Below are 21,809 nucleotides of genomic sequence, written 5' to 3'. Positions count from 1 at the left end.
AAAATATGGTTGTTTGTGTGCTCAATGGCGAACCTACTGTACTAGTATTTTTGCAAATGAAGTGAATATAATGAGAGCAGGTTCAACCGGCTCCGCTACAGTGATTAAGTTCACTTAGATTGACCTAGTCTCCCCAATTTCAGTTTTTTAAATATATATTGTATTGAAATAGACCGAATAAATAATGAAATTAAATTAAACCAATCTTTGCAATTTTGGATCATAAGGGCCTCAAGTTCAAATCTAGCAAATTATGTCTCAACAAAAAATCAAAATATTTGTAAAATATCGCGCTAGAAGAGAGTACTGTCCATATGAAGTTCAAAATCAAAGTTCTTCATTTTCCTCAAATTTTATAATAAGTTTATTAATTTTTTGTTGATGATCTTTAATTTATTGAGATCTTTCTGAACAGTAAACATGACCCACTGTAATTTCTCCATGAGTTATTGTTGATGGATGGATTAAATTTAGGATTGGCACCCAATAATATTAATTTCAAATGTACCGTTAGAATGCCTTACTTAAATGTACATTTGTTTTACCAAAAAATTACTACAAATGTTATAAAGTTTACAATGCATCTAATATTTTCCATGTTAATCCTATTATGTTTGTCTACAAAAAGTCTAGCCAATCATAAGTCATTGGACATGCACGATTTTATGCTTAAAATCTCATCTGTTTTATTCTCTGATTAATGGCAATGACATTTTATATTTTCAATGTGTTTTGTTTTAAATTCCTGTGACAAAAGATTTCAATTGTTAACATATGGCCAGCTAATGAAAAATGATTGAGACTTGAGTTGTTCTGTAGTGTCACAATAAATATTGATATGGTGTATGAATATGAAGCATGTTTTTGTATTATCAATAATACAGTATGGGAATAAAAACTGGTTTCAGGAATAATTTAAGTGAGGGCATGTGGAGCAGTGTGTTGGATGTTTGACTACTGATCGTGAGATGGAGGTTCAAATCCAACTCTCGCCGCATTGCTTGTATCCTTAGGCAAGATACTTTACTTACGTTTGCCTCTCTCCACCCAGGTGTATAAATGGGAACCTGGTTAGATCAAGAAACAACCTTGCGCTGATTACTAGCTGCATTATGGGGGTGTGTTTCCATACATGTTTGATCCAAAATGACTGGGGTAATAATGTTCAACGGTTAGAGGTTTCACAACATTAGGCGCTATCTAAATCCAGGATATTATAATCATGCTAAAATAATAATTTTTTTACTGTTATCAAAATACAATTTTATTTATTTTTATTTAACTTATTTATACTGTAGAGGGTCCCCATCTGACAATCAAGAAGAGTTGCTGTGTGAACTAGTACACTGAACCCCCTACTTGTCTCAACAGATATACTAGGTTCTTTAAAGTGCACATTAGCCAGATGTGTACACTGGACCTACAGTTTTAGTCCTTATCTGAGAAGACTTCTTCTACCACCAGATCAATGATAATAAATATACTATACTTCACCAAAATGCCGCTCTTATTTATGGACTCGAATAATTAAAGCCCCATTCCCTACGTTTTTTAGATCTAATTTAAGATCACAAACTATATTTAATGTAAAAATAATACTATATGGTCCTATTGCCATAACTTTTTTTGTCTTTAAACGGTTAAAAATGTGAAAAATAAATCGATTCTAATAATTATAGCGGCCCGCTATAAATCCCAAAATGCATTGCGCGCGGATTGATATTTTTGTTTTTCACCTGTAATTCGCCCACTTTCCGATCGATCGTGAAGCCAAAACAAATGGAAGACTCCTAACTTTTCAGCGAAAATACCGGGTTTTCCCCAAATTGTATCAACGGAGTCTGGCAAAAATAGAAAGACAATTAATGCAGCAACTATACAACGTCAGGCTAGGTATATAGCTAGCGTACGATGTTCGTACGTTATCGATGTTTACCAGCTAGGCCTACAAAACTAAGCATAGCTAGGCTAGGCCTAAGACCGTCCACGAGAGGTCGATCGCCGCGAGCTACTTAGGTAGTGCATTGTTTCTCACTTTTTATCATAATTTACTATAAAACGTACATTTAAGACAAGGAGTGACATGGTTTAATGTTTTTAAAGTGATATATATGTATTATTTTCCAAAAAACGTCCAAAATTGCAGGGAAGGGGTCTTTAAGCATAAAACTATATAATAGTCTTCAATTTTCATCAGCACAGAAAATTAAAACTAAACTGTAATCTGTAAGTTGTTCAAACATTTGAAGTATGCCTGGAACTCTTCATTTCAATAATCAATCAATAATCAATTATACGATAACACACCTGAATAGATTCTTCTCATTTGATTGTTGGAGGATTGTGGGTATATGATATTCTATAAGTACTCTATAATGTCAGAGTTCAATGTTCTTGTTACACAAAGTAAATTTTAAATTGGTGGAAAAACTTTTCTTTCAAATTTAGCAGAATTGGAAAGCCTCAACATGCGCATATGATCGTAACAGTTCTGTATCCTGCCATTGTGTGTCCGGTTTTAACAACTGTAAAGAAACATTGAAAAAATATAAAATTCCTGAAGAATTAGTAATCCTAAATATAGTGGTGTTCTAGCAAAATTATGCACCTATTGTATTGTAATGTAAAGTCATTCAACATTTGTTTATTATGAAAACAATGACAATTCAATGTTATTATTTAGACCATTGTTGTACTGTACTCTGGTGACATTGTCCCCCAAATTCCTTTATATGAGTGACACAATGTAGTTTGTTTTTTAAATTGTATACAAACCAATTCGCAAAATTGCCAAGTTACTGTTGAATTGAACCATTCCGAACCAACTTCAGTCATACACTATGAGTGTAAAAGCATACAGTACTTGTTACAGGTATGGTACTTTAATACCCACTTGTTTTATTTCAGTAGATTTACCGCTGATGACGTTTAGCTTCAAGATTGAATTTTTTAAATTTCTTTATTTTAAATTAATTTTTTTTGTTTTCTAGGTGCCATGACTCATCCTCATAAACCCCTGAAACAGAATAGCTCAGAAGAGGACCTGGTGTCTGATGATTTAACAGATCTAGCCTTGTTTAAGAACATGACTATCAAAGGGGTATGTACTCTTAGTCTTAAATGGGTTTTTTTTTTATGTATAGACTCACACTGTTAGATTTTCTTATCTGACGAAAGGTGAAGTGAATAGTGTTCAGTCAAAAAATTAATGAAGACATTGGGAAGCAAATTGTAAAATCAACGCATCTGAGTTGACACAGTTTTTTCTATGGAATGCAGAACACAAAACAGCATCGAATTGTAATTTTTTTTTTATAGTAATTTTTTAATTTATTTGTATGATTTTGAAAATTTAAAAAAAATGTTTTACAAATGTTGGTTTTAAGGTTTTTTGTTGAGTTTGAGATTTGGCATTGATTATACAATTTGCAGCTTTCTGTTATTTTTACTAGAATAGAACTAAACTGTACAATGTACTTTAGCTTCAAAATCTTTGCCAGCCACATTTGGTGTAAGTGACGACAGATATTGTTTACAGTAGTAATTTGTACAGTTACTTGAGGCACCATCGATAAAAGGGTATATACTATCAGCAGCTAGTTTTTTACTTTTCCGGAAAAATTAAAAAAAAAAATGGTTAAATATAAGAGTGAGAAGCACATCTTTACTTCCTCATCTACATCAGTCTTGCCTTTAGGTATATTATTTATGAGTGTTATGAATGCTATCTATCTATTTCCAAATAAATGGTATGCAGTAGAAATAGGCCTGGTTAAATTCCACAACTTAAATTCGGCATTTAGCAGTGGTAAGTAGGTGACCGAAATATTAGGTTGCAAGAATTACAAGGTCACTTCTTATGAAATCCAACACCTTATATAAGGAGGTGGGTAATATAAATAGTGCAGTACACTGTGTCTAGTTTTCAACATGAAATACTGTAATAATTGATTTATTATTGCCATTGATATTAATAGAACAATATTATGTAAGATAGTCTCCCAAGAGTGTTTTTCAGAAAGTTTCAGAATTAAAATTAAATAAAGGAAAAAAATGTTGAGCATTTAAAAATATACATTTTCCAGATAGAAATAATGGTATGAGAGGATAGAGGGTGTGGTTCATAGATGAAACCATTCCAACAGGATTGCTCTTGTGTTTTCTTGATTGCCAAATTTTTTTCCTCTCTTTAGGATAGAGGCTATTATTAGTTTATCCAGGTTTATCCGGCACTCATAGACTACCAACACCACTTTTGGTTTGTGTACTCTTCTACATTTCAGTGTGCCAATTGATTGATTTTCTAGTTGAATATAACGACAATAATAATAAATTTGGAAACAATTTTTGTTTTGCTTACAACAATACTGTACCAGTTACACAAATTGAATTTATCTTTTTATCAAATAATAAAACTTCATTTCAAGTCTACAGTAATATAATACGCTGGGGCTCTAGTAATAGGCTACTGTACAATAAATTGGGATATATTTCGGGTACAGTTTTAAAAATTAATTCATGTGTTACCATCAGTAACACACTAATTAATTAATAATAATATAGGTTTAATTGTGCAATATGCAATGCAAGTTCACAGAAAGGTAATAAACATAATTGAGTAGCAAATGTACACCTGATTATAAATAAAAAAAGTACAGTATTAATAATTGTTTTACATTGGTAGTCTATTGACATATGTCAAAAGCTGATGACAAATGATTAGTGTACATTCACTCATGCGTGTCGATTATGATTGAACTAATTAGCATAAGGACCCTTGGTAGAATTATGAGTGTGAAATAATTTTGTCTAATCACATTTTTGAGTGCGAGTCAGATGGTTTGTTGGTCTGTTGTTGGCAAGCTGAAAGTGTCGATGATTCATGTGGTAGATGCTATAGATTGAACTCTTCCGGCAAAGCGTTTGTGATCATAGCACGGGAAACCGGACTTAAATTGACCCGAGCATATTGTACAGTAGTGTACACATGTTTGTGTAGTGTGGTTATGCGCTTATTTTGGTAATGTTTTACTGTAGTATTTTATTTTAAGGTAAGTTTAATTAAGTTTTGTGATGTTTGAAACAGTTTTTAAATTAAACTTTGATGAAAATGAGGATCATATTTTCATAATACAAATAATTATGAAATAATTTCATAAAATTCTTTTTAATTGTTAAAGTAACTTATTCAAGATGTTTTGGTTTTATTATTTCCTTTTATACAGTAATTATTAATTTCACAATGAGGTATTCCAAATCTTCTTGTATTTCTACAGGTTGGGTACACTCGGCTGATAAAAGCATATAAATAACATTATAATTGTATAGTATTAGTACTTACTGTATTTTTTAATAATATTAAGTATTAATTAATATAGTAATTGTCATTGGCAAATATTTTAATCTGATACCTCACTTGAAGAATTTAATAATAATATATTTAATAAATGAAGTTTAATTTCAATTTGAAAATCTACTTAATTTTTAGCCAAATGGTCAAGATAAGGTGGACATCCGCTGGACTCTTCCACGTCTGAAGACGTTTGACGCTGTTGTGTTCGACATGCTCAGGGTTATGCCCGAGCATTTTGCCGTAAGTTTCAATTCTAGATCATTCTACAATTTTGTTTGTTATTACGTATTACGTAAAAATAATAATATAATTGTATATACTGTAAATAACATTGTATACAATACAATTCTCTATTCAAGTGAAACATTTCAGAACAAATCTATAATATATATTTTAATTATTAATTATACTATTACAATTTCTACTGTACATATTATTGCATAATTCCTTTTATTTTTTCAGTCGCAAACTGTTCCTCTTAATTTGTATAATTAACATTGTATCCAGTTTTGTTACCAACTGCAAACTAAAATGTCCTCCGCTTGTTAAGCAATTTGATTGGCCGATACATAATTCTTTAATATGTTAATCCTTCCTACTCTTGTTTAGGATAACACTTCTAAGTACAGCTGACGTTAATTAGGAAATAATTAAAGAATATAAAACATGTTTTTGTCCTGTTTGTTCTGTCGTTGTACGTCAGAGATTGATCAGATACCGTGTTGATACTCACGTAATCTAGATGAATTGTCTTCAGACCATGTACAGTAATCTTTGTCTTCAATTATACTCAGACATACAATACTATATTATCAACAAACAAATACTGTTATTGTTATGTCAATAATTTGTTATGTAATTGGATCTGATGTAATTGGTTCTGATTTAATTTTTTTTTTCTGAATCCAATAAACCTTTTGGTTGATCTGCAAACATTTGACCGATTAAAACATACTGATACAGTAGTTGATTTAAGTAGTAGTTCATACTTACTGTATATATTTTTGAATATAAATACTTAACACTAAAATCATTGAATGTGATTTCTTTTAATTAATTAATGCAAAATTTATGTTAATATATAAATAGGAAATGTGCTGTAAATGTGCAATGCCATGTCCACCTCTAGACGGATGTGTTGCGGTCTCCAATATTTTCCCAAAAGTGTGAAAGTCAGGTGGATCAGAAGAAAATTATATAGTTATTAATTCTATAACCAATATGAAAACCGCCTTTGATGCACCCCTACAGTATAAAGGGGACACATTATTCAGAGAAGACCCTAATGGGATACCCTATTCAAGGAAAACCTTCTCATGAAAATGAATAAGGGGAAATAATAATAATAATAGGAAACACTATGGCACTACTTACTGCTAATCAGAGGACATGTTGTAGGGCCTGAAGAGGTTATAAATTGTTTAAAATACTGTCAAAATAATCAACTATTAGAATCGGGCAAGTTGAGAATATTAGTACTTCTCAATATTAGAACTATTTTTAACCATTCCATGAAGCATCAATTTAAAGACAGTTCATGCACTTTGCCTGCTAACAAGGCCACTGTGATTGATAGTGTTTCATATCACTAATCACTAACAGTATTAGAAAAACATTGCTATGTTTTGGTTCATGATCAATCATTTTTGTCATCAGACTGTTGTAATCTACAGTGGATCTAAAAGCTTAGTAAAAGATGGTTGAAGATAATGAATTTTTTTTCTAACATAGGTAGTTTAAATTGACGCAAAATTGAAATACAGTTAATAACACAAAATAAGTTTTTTTTATCAAAAATTATGCTGCGTAAACCAACAAAGAACTATTGGGAAATTATAGTTATTAAATATTAATAAATTAACATTTGATTTGATGACAATAAAAATAATGTTTTTAAGGTAGTTGGACCATACATTAGAACCCCTCCTAGTGTATGTTTTAACACTACAGTAACCAACCCCATAATTTGTAGTGGACACCTCAAAGGTGTCCCTTTAATAGAGGTTATACATTAAAAGTCTCCGTCTGATGACAGTTGAAATTTCAATTTTATTTTACTTTTTTAATTTAATTGAACCAAAATGATAAATATGTATTTTTTTAAATGTATTATTCTTTTAAAATAATGTTAATGCAAATTTTTCTTCCTACCGTTTTACAATATGTGTGTTTTCAGCAGAATAACAATAGACATTATTTACAAACAGAAGTTATTCATTGTTCAAATAATATAATTTATTTACATATTGAAGTACTGTATTTTAGCTAAAACATAATTTTTACTTCTATTTTTAGAGCCAAATAACATTAATGGATTACCCAGTATTTAAAAACATTACAGCTGAGGTAAGTTTCAATGTATGATTTTTAAATTTAAAATTTAAAGATTTTTTTCATTAAGTTGACATTTTAGTTTGTATGTATAGGATTTACGATGTTGATCTTGGCCTGAAATTTATTTTGAATATAATATGAATAACAAATATCAATACACCACTGTATCATAATTTCTTCAGTATCTTGGAAAGTTTGTTGATACAGCATAACATGTTTGTCAGAATTTTTGTTATGAAAATACAATAAAAACATACAGGGGTGAAAGTCTGACCTCCTTTCTAGCTTGCTGAGATCACTAGGTGCATCAGCTGCCTACAGTATGAATAGGCAGATGCTCAGCCCTACACTATCCCTTATATTACTGTAGACACTGTACTTTATGGGTCATAAAAGAATACATTAACCTTTGACCTGTTCATCCATGCATTAAGTTGAACTGACAGTTATAAAGTTTAGAATTACACATAAAACATCATAAGAGACATTATTAAACAGTGAACATTATTCCATGATTTCAAATGATATCACATTCCTTTGTATGAAAGGCCATTCCACTTTTTAATTGGCGGCTATCTATGCCTATACCCAAAGTATGAAATCCCCCATGGTATGAAGTAATAACTGGAACCATTGTATGCTCATACAGTGTATAAACACAGTCTTTGGATGCAGTCTATTAATTGACAGAATAAATCCTAACATAGGATTTGAACATGAAATTCATTTAAACAAGCACCACAACCATAAAACTCACTTCCTCTACCATAGTAAATACTGTAGCTTCAAACTCGGACATCTTAGTAACACATTTGAAACCAAATATCTTTTGTAAATAATGTACATATGATTGAATTATAATAAATAAAAAAATAAAAAAGTTAAACCAAAAAAATATGTAGTTATCATAAAAACATTCTGCTACAGTCTATGTTAAATAATTTCCTATAATTATACATTTATAATAGTATTAACTGGGTTTTTAAATCATAGTTTTTAATTTGTTATCAACAGGAGCTTAGTAGCTGCGCATGGTCGGGTAAAGACAAGAATAATGTGTGTCCAAATATCGTAGCATTCACAAGACGATTTAACCATGTAAGTTTATGACACCAATATTATAAGGGCACATCTACTGTATTAAAGGGGAACTTATAGGACCATGGTGAAATGAGGGGAAATATATGCTTAAACACCGCAGCCAGCCTCAGGGGATTCAGGGGACATTTAAATTAAAGGGGATACTTTGTGAAATGACTGAGGGGTAATATATGCTTAAACACCGCAGCCAACCTCAGGGGATTCAGGGGACATTTAAATTAAAGGGGATACTTTGTGAAATGACTGAGGGGTAATATATGCTTAAACACCGCAGCCAACCTCAGGGGATTCAGGGGACATTTAAATTAAAGGGGATACTTTGTGAAATGACTGAGGGGTAATATATGCTTAAACACCGCAGCCAACCTCAGGGGATTCAGGGGACATTTAAATTAAAGGGGATACTTTGTGAAATGACTGAGGGGTAATATATGCTTAAACACCGCAGCCAACCTCAGAGGATTCAGGGGACATTTAAATTAAAGGGGATACTTTGTGAAATGACTGAGGGGTAATATATGCTTAAACACCGCAGCCAACCTCAGGGGATTCAGGGGACATTTAAATTAAAGGGGATACTTTGTGAAATGACTGAGGGGTAATATATGCTTTAACACTGCAGCCAACCTCAGGGGATTCAGGGGACATTTAAATTAAAGGGGATACTTTGTGAAATGACTGAGGGGTAATATATGCTTAAACACCGCAGCCAACCTCAGGGGATTCAGGGGACATTTAAATTAAAGGGGATACTTTGTGAAATGAATGAGGGGTAATATATGCTTTAACACTACAGCCAGGTCCAGGAGTTTCAGGGGACACCCAAATAGATTTACTTTGTTTTATTATTATGGGCAGGGCATTCCAATTAAACTGCTGAATATATAAACGTATTATAAGTAAAAGTAAACCACTTTTTATATGTGTTTTTAATTTGTCATAGAAAAAAATGCTGCTACAACATTTTTAAAATGTTCTTCAGTAGAAAAACCGCAAATTTTGTCTAGATTATTCATTCAACACTGATTTAATTGTATTTTTTCTTGTAGGTTAGTTTCTGGGTTGTAAAAGAGATTTTAAGTGGTCAGACGGTTAAGATAAGAGCAGAAATTCTAGGACATTTTATAAAAATTGCAAAGGTTTGTTTGTTACTGTTTGAAAATAACCTCCATAAAAACATAAATTACTGATAATTCAATTTTTAGTCGCGTGGAAGCGACTCTATATGTCGGTCGGTTGGTCGGTCTGTCTGTCTGTCGGTCCAGTATCACTATGCGTTTTATCGCTTTCTGACCTTATCTTGATATCAGTTTAATCTAGCTAGGTCAATTTTTCACAGTATATTCCTTATGGCCAGGAATCAATGGGGTTATGTTTTCACGGTGCGCAATAAAAAATTACGCGGTCTACGCACGATTTAACGAAATCACGTTTGTAATCATATCTTCACAACCATGAATCACAATTAAATAAAATTTGGTACTCATAAATTTCAGGGCATAAATCATCATATGGCAATACAATTACGTGCGTAGCGCATGTAACGCATGCGTACGCGCGCTTAAAATTTTCAAAATTTATTTTCGATGAAATAAGAGTACGTTTCAGGCAATTTTAAGCGTTTACAAAATTGCCATGAGTGCGCATATTTTTGCGCGCGCACTGCGCGTTAAATGTTATTGAGCACTCTTTTTGCCCGATTTCTGTTTTCTTGACTTACTTTTCAACTCGAAATTACGTTATACGAGCACGTCAAAAGTGACAGGCTACGCACGTGTAAATTAAAAAAATATAAATGTTTTTAAACATTTCAACATTTTTAAACATGTTCAGTAATTTCGGTCAGTATAGTTCACTATGTCGGTCGGTCTGTCTGTCTGTCGGTCTGTCTGTCTGTCGGTCTGTCTGTCGGTCCGGTATCACTATGCATTGTAGCACGCGACTTAATGGCTGTTGGCCTTGTTTTATCTAATAATTGAAACTTGAGCCATTGCTAAAACCTTTCATCTTTATATTCCTATGAATGATAATAAATATATTACTGTATGACCTGGAATTCATGTGAATGGTTAAAGTACAATACCACAAACCACAACCATCATTATTGTTCCAAGGCCCTTGTTTACCATAGTTGGTGGTAGAACAAGTCTTTTGGGTAAGGATGTAACTTGTGGTATAGTGTGGCTGGTGTGCATGTTAATGAACCCAGTGCATCTTTTAAGCTCTGTCTACACTATCAAACTTTATGTGACAAAAAAAAGTGATGTGATCATGAACATGGTTAGTGAAGATTGTTGTTGATTAATTTTCTCTTTGTGTGCCATACAGTTGCTATCATACTAATTTTATACTGCCATTTAACTACATTCTATTAATGTTATATTGCTATGTTTATTTTTTTTATACAAATTAATCTATCTATAACATGTTCTACTTTATCTTTACAGAAATTAAGTGATTTAAATAATTTTCACTCACTTTTAGCTGTAATATCAGCTCTACATAGTGCATCTGTTTATAGGTTAACTAAAACGTGGAATGTAAGTGGAAATTAAATTGTTTACTTTTTGTAATTCATATGTTTAGAAGGTGGGATAGTAAAGTTAAGTAATTTTGTAGTAAAACCAGTGAAAGCTGAATGCAATGGAATACATAATACAACTAAAGATATATTTGGGTCGAAACTCAACTTGGCCAAGATTTTCGAGCACCTGAATAGATCTAAATGGAACTAAAAATCCAAGTATAGATCAATACCACGAGCGACACTACTCAAAGTTGTGTTCAATTAGAAGCAACTAAACGCAACTTTATTTTTTGAGCGAGTCAAATGGCCGAGCGGTTAAGGCAGGAAAGGCCGTTTATCGTACCTAAAGAGCCAAAAATAACTTCAAATCATTTGAGACGAATAGAGGGCTAACCCGGTGAACTGGTTCACAAAATAGCCCCTGTATCAGAGGATTTCCATAGGATAGGACAGTGATTGATTTTCTGTTGGTAATCCTTGGCCACGTGTGCATATAAATACATAAAATTTAAAAAAATAACTCATGGGCTCATGTGTGTGCCATTTTTGTTCAGTAGCTCACTAATGTCAACTAGTTGACCTAATAGTAAATACCACCTTTATGTATCTAATATTTCAATTATCAAAGTAAACTTTTTATATTATTTAGGTTCAGTTTATGTTTTGAATTGCATCATCTAAAATGTATCATATCTATACAGCTTTTACACAAGAAAGAACGTTCCACTTATGAGAAGCTATCGGAGTTAGTATCAGATGATGACAACCGTCAAAGGTTACGAGAACATCTTAACAATGTTCGCCTTCCATGTGTACCATATTTAGGTAAATTTATTCAATTTTATATGTTTTATTCTGTCTGTTATTTTTATACCATTTTCATAGAATGAAGTCCATTTTCCCATTCGCTGGCCTAATATATCTGGTTTTCCCAGAATTCTGGTATTCAGAATGTGTTTTTAAGAAATATGTTTTAAAAAAAAACGCTGCTCGACTTGTTAACTTAACAGTTTCAATTATTGTTCTTCAGAAATAATGATTTATTATCAATTATTTTTGTTGAGCATGGACCTATAAATTAGTTGAGTTTAAAAATTCTCATTTCTGTCAGCTGTAGTACAAAATCTTCGTGTGTGGTAACATGCTTATGTCCTGCCAGGCATGGCGCGAAAAACCAAAAGTTACTGTACTGTCAAGAATTTTTTTATACTCATTCTATAAATAACAGTTTATGATTTTTCTGTTTTTTTTAGGAATGTATTTACAAGATCTTATTTATATAGATGTTGCACATCCAAGTACCGGGGGATTGGATAGTGAGAATAGGAGTATTAAGGTAAGCACATAATTTTACATATTACCCTTTATCTTTGTTATAAAACGTATAAGTAACATTTTTTTATTCAATATTTCACCCAGAGGCTCCTCTTAAGCCACAGCCTTAGTATCGGGGAGCCTTGCTATTTGATTGGTTGGCTCTATATCATGTTACCAAACATGTTTGTTGAATTGAGGGAATATTTTCATTTGTTTGTTCCATTCAACTTATCAAAATATTCTCCCTATTCAACTCATAAAAATAATTTATATTATATTATAAATTAATTATAAATGATATATATTAATGTAATACAATAGTAGCGTCACAATCCAATGTTTAAACAAATGGCAAATCAGAGAAAATGTAAGCATTTTTCTATTATGATGATCTCTTCTCAATGCACCTATTTTTAAAGCTGTTTTATAGACATAAATTAATTATAGTTTACCGAATCTTTCTCACTATTAATAATATTGTTTCACATTGAATACATTTATTGCATGTAGAAGATCAATTTAGATTCTTTTTGAAATATGTAAATGATGATTCGTGTTTGATACTTCTTGTGATATGAAGTAGATAGGATTAGATTGCACACTTCAGGCATTAAAGTTATCAGTGTAATGAGGATGACATACAAATTACAAAACGCTTTTGTGTTCTGTTTCTTGTATCATGATATCTTGCAATACATACTTTATTTTTAAATTATCTAATATTAATATGTATCACTTGGTGTTACCCAAAACCTGCAATCTGCAATTTCTTTCTGGCGGTTTCACTTATATACTTTATACTTATATATATATTATATATATATATACTTTATACTTATATATATTATATATATATAATATATATATATACTTTATTACTTTACTCATTTTGATTTAGCTTTTTTCTTATTTTATTGGTATCTCCATTGAGATCCAGCCTTAATACCCACAGCATTATAATTTGTTTCAGTAATTTGGCCTTTGATTATACATATATATATATATTTCTAATATCTGAATATCATATTTCTGATAATGATATCTATTTCTGGATATTTTGTATCTAAAATATTGTAGATATTTTGTTCTTAATATTATATCTTGTAATTAGAGAAATAGGTTTATTAAATTAAATTGTTGAGTGTTTAAATGTTAGTAAATATTATGTCAATTCAATTTTTGAAATATCCAGGCAATAAAAATACATTCATATAATTGATATGGAACTTTAACTGGAAAAAAATCCTTGTGTATGTAACCGTTTCAGAGTAATTTGTCTAGAAAAACATGAATCAAGAAATAATAATTGAATCGATTAGTTATTAATTAGTTTATTATGTATCAAATATTTAAATAATTGAATTTATTTGTTTTTAAAGATGAATAATGTGTTGCGGACAATAGCAGAATACCAACAATCACAATATGATATTGAATCTCTACCACATGTACAAAATTATCTCAAATCTGTAAGGTATATAGAGGAACTACAAAAATTTGTTGAAGAAGACAATTACAAGTAAGTATTCCACTTAACATAATTCATTTTCTTTCTATATTGTTTATTGTTGGGGATGGTGATAGGGTGTTGGTAAAAAAAATAGGAAGAAATAACTCGGTCTGCAAATATGTAGAATATTAATCCAGCCTCTTCTAACTATATGAAACTGGAAAATTTTCAATAAAAAAAAAACAGCAAACAATTTACATTTTTGATGGAACTGAACATAATTGAAATTTGTTTTTTTATTAAATTCATGTAAAGGACTTAAGTTATTTATTTCATAAATTTGATATTAATATTTGTATTCTCAATTCTGCTTGATTAATTTTGAGATAATGCAAATCATGTTTAGATTAAATTAAGTTTTTTTTATATATATAATTTAATAGATTATCGTTGCAACTAGAACCTACTGTTCCATTGATAGTGAAGTCTAAAGAAGACTTGGATATTACAGGTATGTGGTTTCTGTCATGATATTTCAATATATTTTAAATTGAATCGCAGTAATCAATTATTTAATTATCTTGGTTTCTCATTAAACTTAATGATTCCTAGATTGGAATTCACTCTTCATTTCAATCATATGACATGGCATTTGTTGTAAAGCTCTGTCTACACTATCAAAGATAGTCCTACTACACTATCTTTGACACTATCTATCAAACTAGTTTGACAAAAAACATGTGATGTGCCCTATATGGTAGTGATATGCATGCTCACCATGTCAATTTATGGGCACATCACATTTTTTTTAAACTAGTTTGATAGTATAGACAGAGCTTTAGGGACATTTCAATTTATGATGACCTAAGACCTATTATTTATTTATTATATTGATAATATAAATTATGATTATATTTTAGAGAAAGTATCGACCAAGCCACCTGGCACACCAACAACAACATCTAAATTTGTTCCTGGTCATCGGAAGTCACGCAGCTTAGGGGCCTAGTAAGTAATTTTTATTGTGACAATGCATGTACTTGTGCATTATCAATACAACATTGTGCACTAGTGTGACATATTATCGTCAAAGTTTTTTGGTGTTGGGAATGAGTTTCTAGCAAATTCATAATCAATACATTTGTGTTTGTTTGAAGTGAAATCAGTTTCTATTTTTAAACCCTTACAGTATCAATTCCTATTTTGAAGAATGTGTTTATTTTTTTTTTTTACCTTTCCTTAAATCTCTTCTTTACCCATTTTCCTACTGTGTACTACCTTATTTTACTCCTGTTTACCCATCCTATTTTGTTTGTTCCTCTCTTCATTTCATCAATACCGTAAGTCATAATTGTGCATATTTTGTTAAAAGGTACGTAGAAACCGCATGGTATATCTGAATCATGTATTTGTTCTTTAAGCTCTGTCTACACTATCAAATTAATTCAACAAAAAATGTGTGATGTGTCCAAATATGGTAGTGATGTACCCAAATCTGGTAGTTAATGACATCATTGTGTCTAAATGGGTACATCACATTTTTTTTGTCCATAAAGTTTGATAGTGTAGACAGAGCTTTAGCTTCACTTGTGAATTCTTTGTTTGTTGCATGCTCACGGTTTTGCTTGCTCATTTGTCATTTGAATTGTGTTTCAGTTTTCTTTCTACAAGTAATGATGTAAGGTGAGATTCCTATTCTATTTTGTATCTCTTTACTAATTGTACATTTATAATGTGAATGAATTTTGCATATCGTACTGAATTTTTTGGAATTATTTGCATATTATATATTTTTGCACATTTGAGACTTAAGCTTTGTCTACACTATCAAACTTTAATACGTAGCCATAACATCAGCAAGGGTTTGAGGCTTACTAGCTCCATGGTTCTGGTGGTAGAACAAGTCTTCCCGGATAAGGACTATAAACCGTAGGTCCAGTGTACACATCTGGCTCATGTGCACTTTAAAGGTACCTAGTACATCTTTTGAGACGTAGGAGGTTACCCCGGTGTACTAGTTCAAACACTACTACTGTCACAAACTCATAATATATATACACTGGGCGCTCTGGGAGAACAGTCTTAGACTGAAGAGGCTACCTAGTATAAAAGAATAAATAAATGAAAAAAAAAACTCTTTTCAAATAGTTCTTGTGCACCTGTGTGTTGTATGTATACCAGATCAGCTGTAAAAGACGAGGATACCAGCAATATGGCACAGAGGAACAAATTTGATTGCCTTATCATTATGTCATATCGCTCTTGAAATTAAAACATTGAAATTGACACCTGTTAAAATTAATCATGTTATTTTTATAGCATTCCACCCGGAGGATTTGGTCAACTTGGGAATGGATCACGGCATCTATTAGATGACAGTATCCTAGAGGATAATCCACAGTCTAAGCCTTCTGTGTCAACATGTAGTTCCGTGGAAGGATCTATGAATGGGATGTCAATAGGTGGGTATAAAGTAAAAAGTGCCTGTCTAATTCCAAACTTGTCCTAATGTTGAGTCACATGAACTACTCAAATTGAAATCAAAATTGCGTTTTAAAAAACTGGTTTTGACAATAAACATCGGAATCCACAACACAGTCTGAGTTACGTAGCTTCATTTAGGAAGATTATTGTGTAATACCCTTTTCACATTTGCATAAATTGTTACAACTTGTAACTAGGTTTGATCTTCCGATTTATTACATGCTTTCATACACGCATATGCAAACCCAAGAAATCTCTGGAGAATGCATTGTCATTGCATAGTTAGGGGCGATATTTAATTTAGTGTACTGTGATTGGTCAGTTAAATTCCAGGGCACCACACATGCGCAGTATAAACTCGGGACATCTCGGAAGAAAAGAACAGCCTCTTAAATTAAAATCAAATCTCGGGAGATTTTCCAGAAAATTTTCTTCACACTATTCAAACCTGGTTACAAATTGTTAAAAGTTGTTACATTTTGCAGATGTGAAAAGGTTATTAGTCTCTTGTTTTATTTAGGTGGAAGTAGTGAAGATTCTGAAATAAGTGATGATCAAGAGGTTTGGGTAAATGAAGGCATATCAGAAAGTCTTGAAGACTTGGTACAAGATATTCCTGAGGTTCCAAACTCATCATTCACTGTCCAGGGTAAGTAGTCTTGATGCTGTCTTTTAAATTGTTGTTGTTATACAGTAGAACCTATTACACCACCTTCATTACCCAACTAAAGCTATGTCTACACTATCAAACATTATGTGACTAAAAATGTGATGTGCCCATATTATGATGTCATATCACTACCATACTTGGGCACATCACAATTTTTTTTGTCATACTGTGTTGATAGTGTAGACAGAGATTTAGTGTCCTGTAATAGGATTGTACTCTGGATAGGGGTTGGTTGTGTTAAAAACTTACATATTGATCATTGTCCGGAATGGTGTCCGGCGGGGGATAGTTTATTACCATTAGTTAAGGTCCTATGTAAAGCATCTAGAGGGGTCAGTGATCCATTAGGCGCTATATAAATACTGTTTATTATTATTATTATTATTGTCATGAGAGGTATCCTATTGGAGTGTTCTACTGTATTTGACATCCACAAACAAATGTGGTTCCAAAAATGTTGTATTGTGCAGAGTGGAGCATATTTATAAACATATATACTATATAGAAAACACTTTAGAACACTTTAGAATGCATGTCAATTTGATTAAAGTTTGATTGGATATATGTGGATCTGCCAAGGATTATATTTTGCAAAAACAAAAAATGGTAATATTTATTTATATAAAACTATAAAGTAAACTCTATTAAAAAATCCTGTATTTTTGTAGGTCCTCTTAAAAAAAAATCTGTTATGAAGAATGGTCGAAAGGTTTCTGTAAGTAAAATTATTTAAAAAAATAATATTTTCTAAAGCTCTGTCTACACTATCAAATTTTATGTGACAAAAAAATGTGATGTGCCCAAATATGCTCGTGATATACCCAAATATGGTAGTGATATGACAACATCATGTCCATACATGGGCACGTCACATTTTTTGTCACATAAAGTTTGATAGTGTAGACAGAATTCTACATTCACAAAATATTTATATCCAATACTGCATACGGCTGTTAATGATTTCATCAGTCAGGCTTGACACTCACTGAATAGGTCCAGCAACCAATGAGCAGTCATTTTATTAAAATGTTATTTTAATTGAAATATTGAAATATATATTTATACTGGGTAACCTCTTCAGTCAAAGACTGGTCTCCCAGAGGGCCCAGTTGGTGATCAGTGGCTGTGATGTACTAGTACACCGGGATAACCCCCTACTTGTCTCGAAAGATGTACTACTGTAGGTTCTTTAAAGTGCACACGAGCTAGATGTGTACACTGGACCTATGGTTTATAGTCCTTATCCGAGAAGACTCGTTCTACCACCAGAACCATGGAGTGACTGAGCCTCGAACCCCTGCCGATGTTATAGCTACGTAATTACGGTTCCACTGTCTTAACCGCTCGGCCACTCAGTCACTTAATGTTGTATATAAATAATGGCAAATTGTATGAATATTTTTCTTTAAAGGTATCATCTTGGACTAGGTTCTGGGTTGGTCTGTGGGGTACAAATCTGATATTTTATGCTGCGAAAACATTTTCTGGTCCTGAGAGAACAAATGTAAGTTTCCGACAGTGTGTATAAAACAGAATTGTTGTGGATGGTATGTGCAATAAAGAATGAGACATGACTTGATGTTATTGTCCTTCTTTTGGTCCATATAAAACATGACAATAGATAACCAACAAAAAACAATGCAATTAGGATGTCTTTGACAGGTCATTATTTTGGAACATTTTTCATAGTTATACTGTAAAAAATACATTTATTTATTTATTTCGATATATATAAAGAATACAAACAGCAACACTTTTTAAAGGCTAAAAAAGCAAACTTAGTTAATTTGCCATGAAACTATTTCAACTTAATTTTAATCGTTATTAATGACTAATTTGTTTGTCATACTTAGTTCCGTTCCAAGCCCAGTAAGATGACATCAATAGTTGATTGGATGGTGATTGTACCAGAATCCAAAGGCCATAATGTATTTTTATTGGCTGATTCAATAACAGGTAATAATAGTGACTTAACTCATTGCCAATTTTGAACAATAAATGTTAATCATTCTGAAAGTTGAAAATACTGAAACCAAAATTGAAAATGCAGTATATTGGTTGTTTTATACTAATTGATTTTGAAAAAAAAAATATCCTTGAATATAGTAGTCTTGAATAGAAATCCAAGGGCAAATTATTGAAAAAATTACAATGCTGTGGATATATCAGTGGCTGAATTTCAATGGAGATACAAAATAAAATAAGCAAAAAACTAAATCAAAACGATAAATAGGTGCTTCTTGAAAGACGTTTATTTGAAAACAAGGATAGTTTGAGAAGAAACAAAAAGAGGAGTTTTGAAAATGCTATTACAAGAAAACCAGAATGAATAGTCAAGCAAAACTTAATTTTGTACCCTTTTCTGTAGGTAATTCTTACAAATTTAAGGCCACAAGTTACTCAAATACTTGCCAGTGGGTCAGAAAGTTAGCAGATGCAACGAAGAAGAGTAGGCAACAGGTAAGACATAAATTAGTGCATGATAATAGACATAGCCACAACATACAAAGAGGGCAAAGGTCAAATGCCTAAATATACACCATGCACATAGTAGTCAGGCAGCATTTGTCACTATATTAACTTTACTTCATATATTTAGCCAAGTTTGATTTTTCACTTTTAAGTGATCAAGAACATCACAAGAAACAACTTCCAACTTGTTGTCCAAATTCTAAACGCGTTTTTCATTCGCTGGGGGCGCTTTTTCAAAATGGCCACCTATGCTATCAAGTACTTATATCTCGGCAACCACTAATCGTAGAGACTTGGTTTTAATCTTAAATTGTTCGTAAGGTACATAATTCTATTTACTATAATGGAATATTTTTCCCTAAAATGACCGAAAATACTATTTCTGACCATTTGACCTTTGACCTGATCTTATCATATCTCAATAACTATTGGTCAGAAAGAGTTGATATTTATCCCAAATTGTTCAGAAAATACATGTTTCTATTTGCTTTAATGCAAAGGTTTGTTTCAAGATGGCTGGAAAAACCATATCTGACCTTTGACCATAACCTGTGTGATATCCACAACATGTTGGTTATAGATAACATTTTTCGACAGATTGCTCAGAACATCCATATTTTTAACACATTATTGATTTTTCAATTATTGATGCTTTAAAACATTCACTTAAGCTTGGAAATTAAAGTTTTAAAATAAATAAAAGCCACTCATTATCTCCATACATAATCCTAGCCTGTGATTGGCTGAAAGTTCAAGCAGATCAGATTTCATGAGTTTAAATGGTAAGTGTTTTTTAAACCGATTTAAACAGTGTTTGCTGGGAAATCATACTTATTATTAGTACATATACATTTTACTTGTATAATAATGTACCTATGCTGATAAATGAAAGGCCTTAGTTAAATAGTTATAAACTAGTTCCAGCCTAGGCCTTGTCGCTAACACCTAGCAAACAATGCTAGCCTGGTGAGATCCCCGTGGAACTCAGTGACAAGTCAACTCAGTGCCTGGTATGGTAACCTCCGATGATGTCAGTCAAACGACTGAAAAGCGAGACCAATTAGGAAAAGAAGCATTGGATAAATGTGTGACTTCACGAATGGTTGAAAAAACCGTAACATTTTGGAACCCTCAAAAGAAGTAGGAGCAGTGGTGAAAACCAAAATTAAATGTCCACTAGTTTCAATTAAGCAAGAGAGAAAGCTGCTGTCTAGATTGTTAGTTGTGGCGAAGAGCAGGCCAGAGTTCACTCTAAAGGATGTCATAGGCAACTATGAGTTCAATAGCACTCTACCATCAAATTTCCATCCAGATGGAAGAATGATAATGCTTTCTGGAAAATCCAAGGTATTGCAGTCAATAACAGAACTCCCTCTACCAGATAATGTCAGCAGGCATGTACAGAAAGATGATACAAAAGCAGAATCAATCCTAATTATTGATGGAATGTGTGTCGTCAATATGGTAAAGAAGGTGTCTGATAAGTTCAATGCTTCTGACTTTGCATCTGAATTTGTTAACCTGATTGTTGGTATGAGCAAACCATATGATGAAGTTCGTCTTTTATTTGATCAATATCTATCAGGATCTTTAAAAGAATCTACACGAGATAAGGGAACACAGAAAACAACTACCATTTACTACCATGTCAATGACAACACTGAGATTAAGAACATTAAGACATTTTTATCGCACATAGAGACCAAAGCTGAACTTACAAAAGTATCAGAGAAGATACTTAATCACTTCAAGAACAACACGAAGAAGGTCCTAGTAACACATCACACATCCATGATGGCAAACTGCAATCTCTCAGAAATTATCATGATGCCAGAGATGACACACGGACAACACACATTGGAAGAAGGGGACCAACTGGTCTTATTGAATGCCTTTGATTGTATGAACAAAGACCCAAGTGCCAATGTTGACATATTTTCTGTAGATACTGATGTCTTTATCCGTTTATCAGGAAGCTATCCTCTACTTCCTCCAATGACCACATTTTGTATGAAAAGAGGGGAAAAAATACCTATATGGGAATGCTGTTACCGACTTTGAAAACAAATATCAGCAGCACTGATTGGATGGTACGCATTTA

At 32.1% G+C, this 21,809-nt stretch overlaps 1 protein-coding gene across 6 annotated transcripts in view; it reads left to right on the top strand.

Annotated features, from left to right (window-relative positions):
* LOC140046975 (ras-specific guanine nucleotide-releasing factor RalGPS2-like) overlaps positions 1-21,809 on the top strand; it is a 37,068-nt gene that overhangs the window by 7,439 nt on the left and 7,820 nt on the right. For 3 of the 6 annotated variants that reach the window (XR_011844887.1, XM_072091761.1, XM_072091757.1), the window contains 18 exons: positions 2,991-3,100; positions 5,489-5,593; positions 7,649-7,699; positions 8,702-8,785; positions 9,838-9,927; positions 11,236-11,328; positions 12,017-12,140; positions 12,569-12,651; positions 14,012-14,151; positions 14,526-14,593; positions 15,003-15,090; positions 15,739-15,765; positions 16,402-16,544; positions 17,087-17,215; positions 17,905-17,951; positions 18,648-18,740; positions 19,090-19,192; positions 19,605-19,696. Coding sequence is in view for 5 of the 6 variants with exons in the window: in XM_072091757.1 (XP_071947858.1) it covers positions 2,991-3,100; positions 5,489-5,593; positions 7,649-7,699; positions 8,702-8,785; positions 9,838-9,927; positions 11,236-11,328; positions 12,017-12,140; positions 12,569-12,651; positions 14,012-14,151; positions 14,526-14,593; positions 15,003-15,090; positions 15,739-15,765; positions 16,402-16,544; positions 17,087-17,215; positions 17,905-17,951; positions 18,648-18,740; positions 19,090-19,192; positions 19,605-19,696 (1,670 nt within the window). In the remaining variant the exon portion in view is untranslated. Of the gene's footprint in view, positions 1-1,856; positions 1,894-1,973; positions 2,017-2,990; positions 3,101-5,488; positions 5,594-7,648; positions 7,700-8,701; positions 8,786-9,837; positions 9,928-11,235; positions 11,329-12,016; positions 12,141-12,568; positions 12,652-14,011; positions 14,152-14,525; positions 14,594-15,002; positions 15,091-15,738; positions 15,766-16,401; positions 16,545-17,086; positions 17,216-17,904; positions 17,952-18,647; positions 18,741-19,089; positions 19,193-19,604; positions 19,697-21,809 lie in introns of those variants that run through there. The other 3 variants (XM_072091760.1, XM_072091762.1, XM_072091758.1) reach the window with 3 other exon arrangements.

This window comes from Antedon mediterranea, chromosome 4 (assembly GCF_964355755.1).
Source record: "Antedon mediterranea chromosome 4, ecAntMedi1.1, whole genome shotgun sequence".
Lineage (NCBI taxonomy): Eukaryota > Metazoa > Echinodermata > Crinoidea > Comatulida > Antedonidae > Antedon > Antedon mediterranea.
This window is presented reverse-complemented; position numbering and strand designations above follow the sequence as displayed.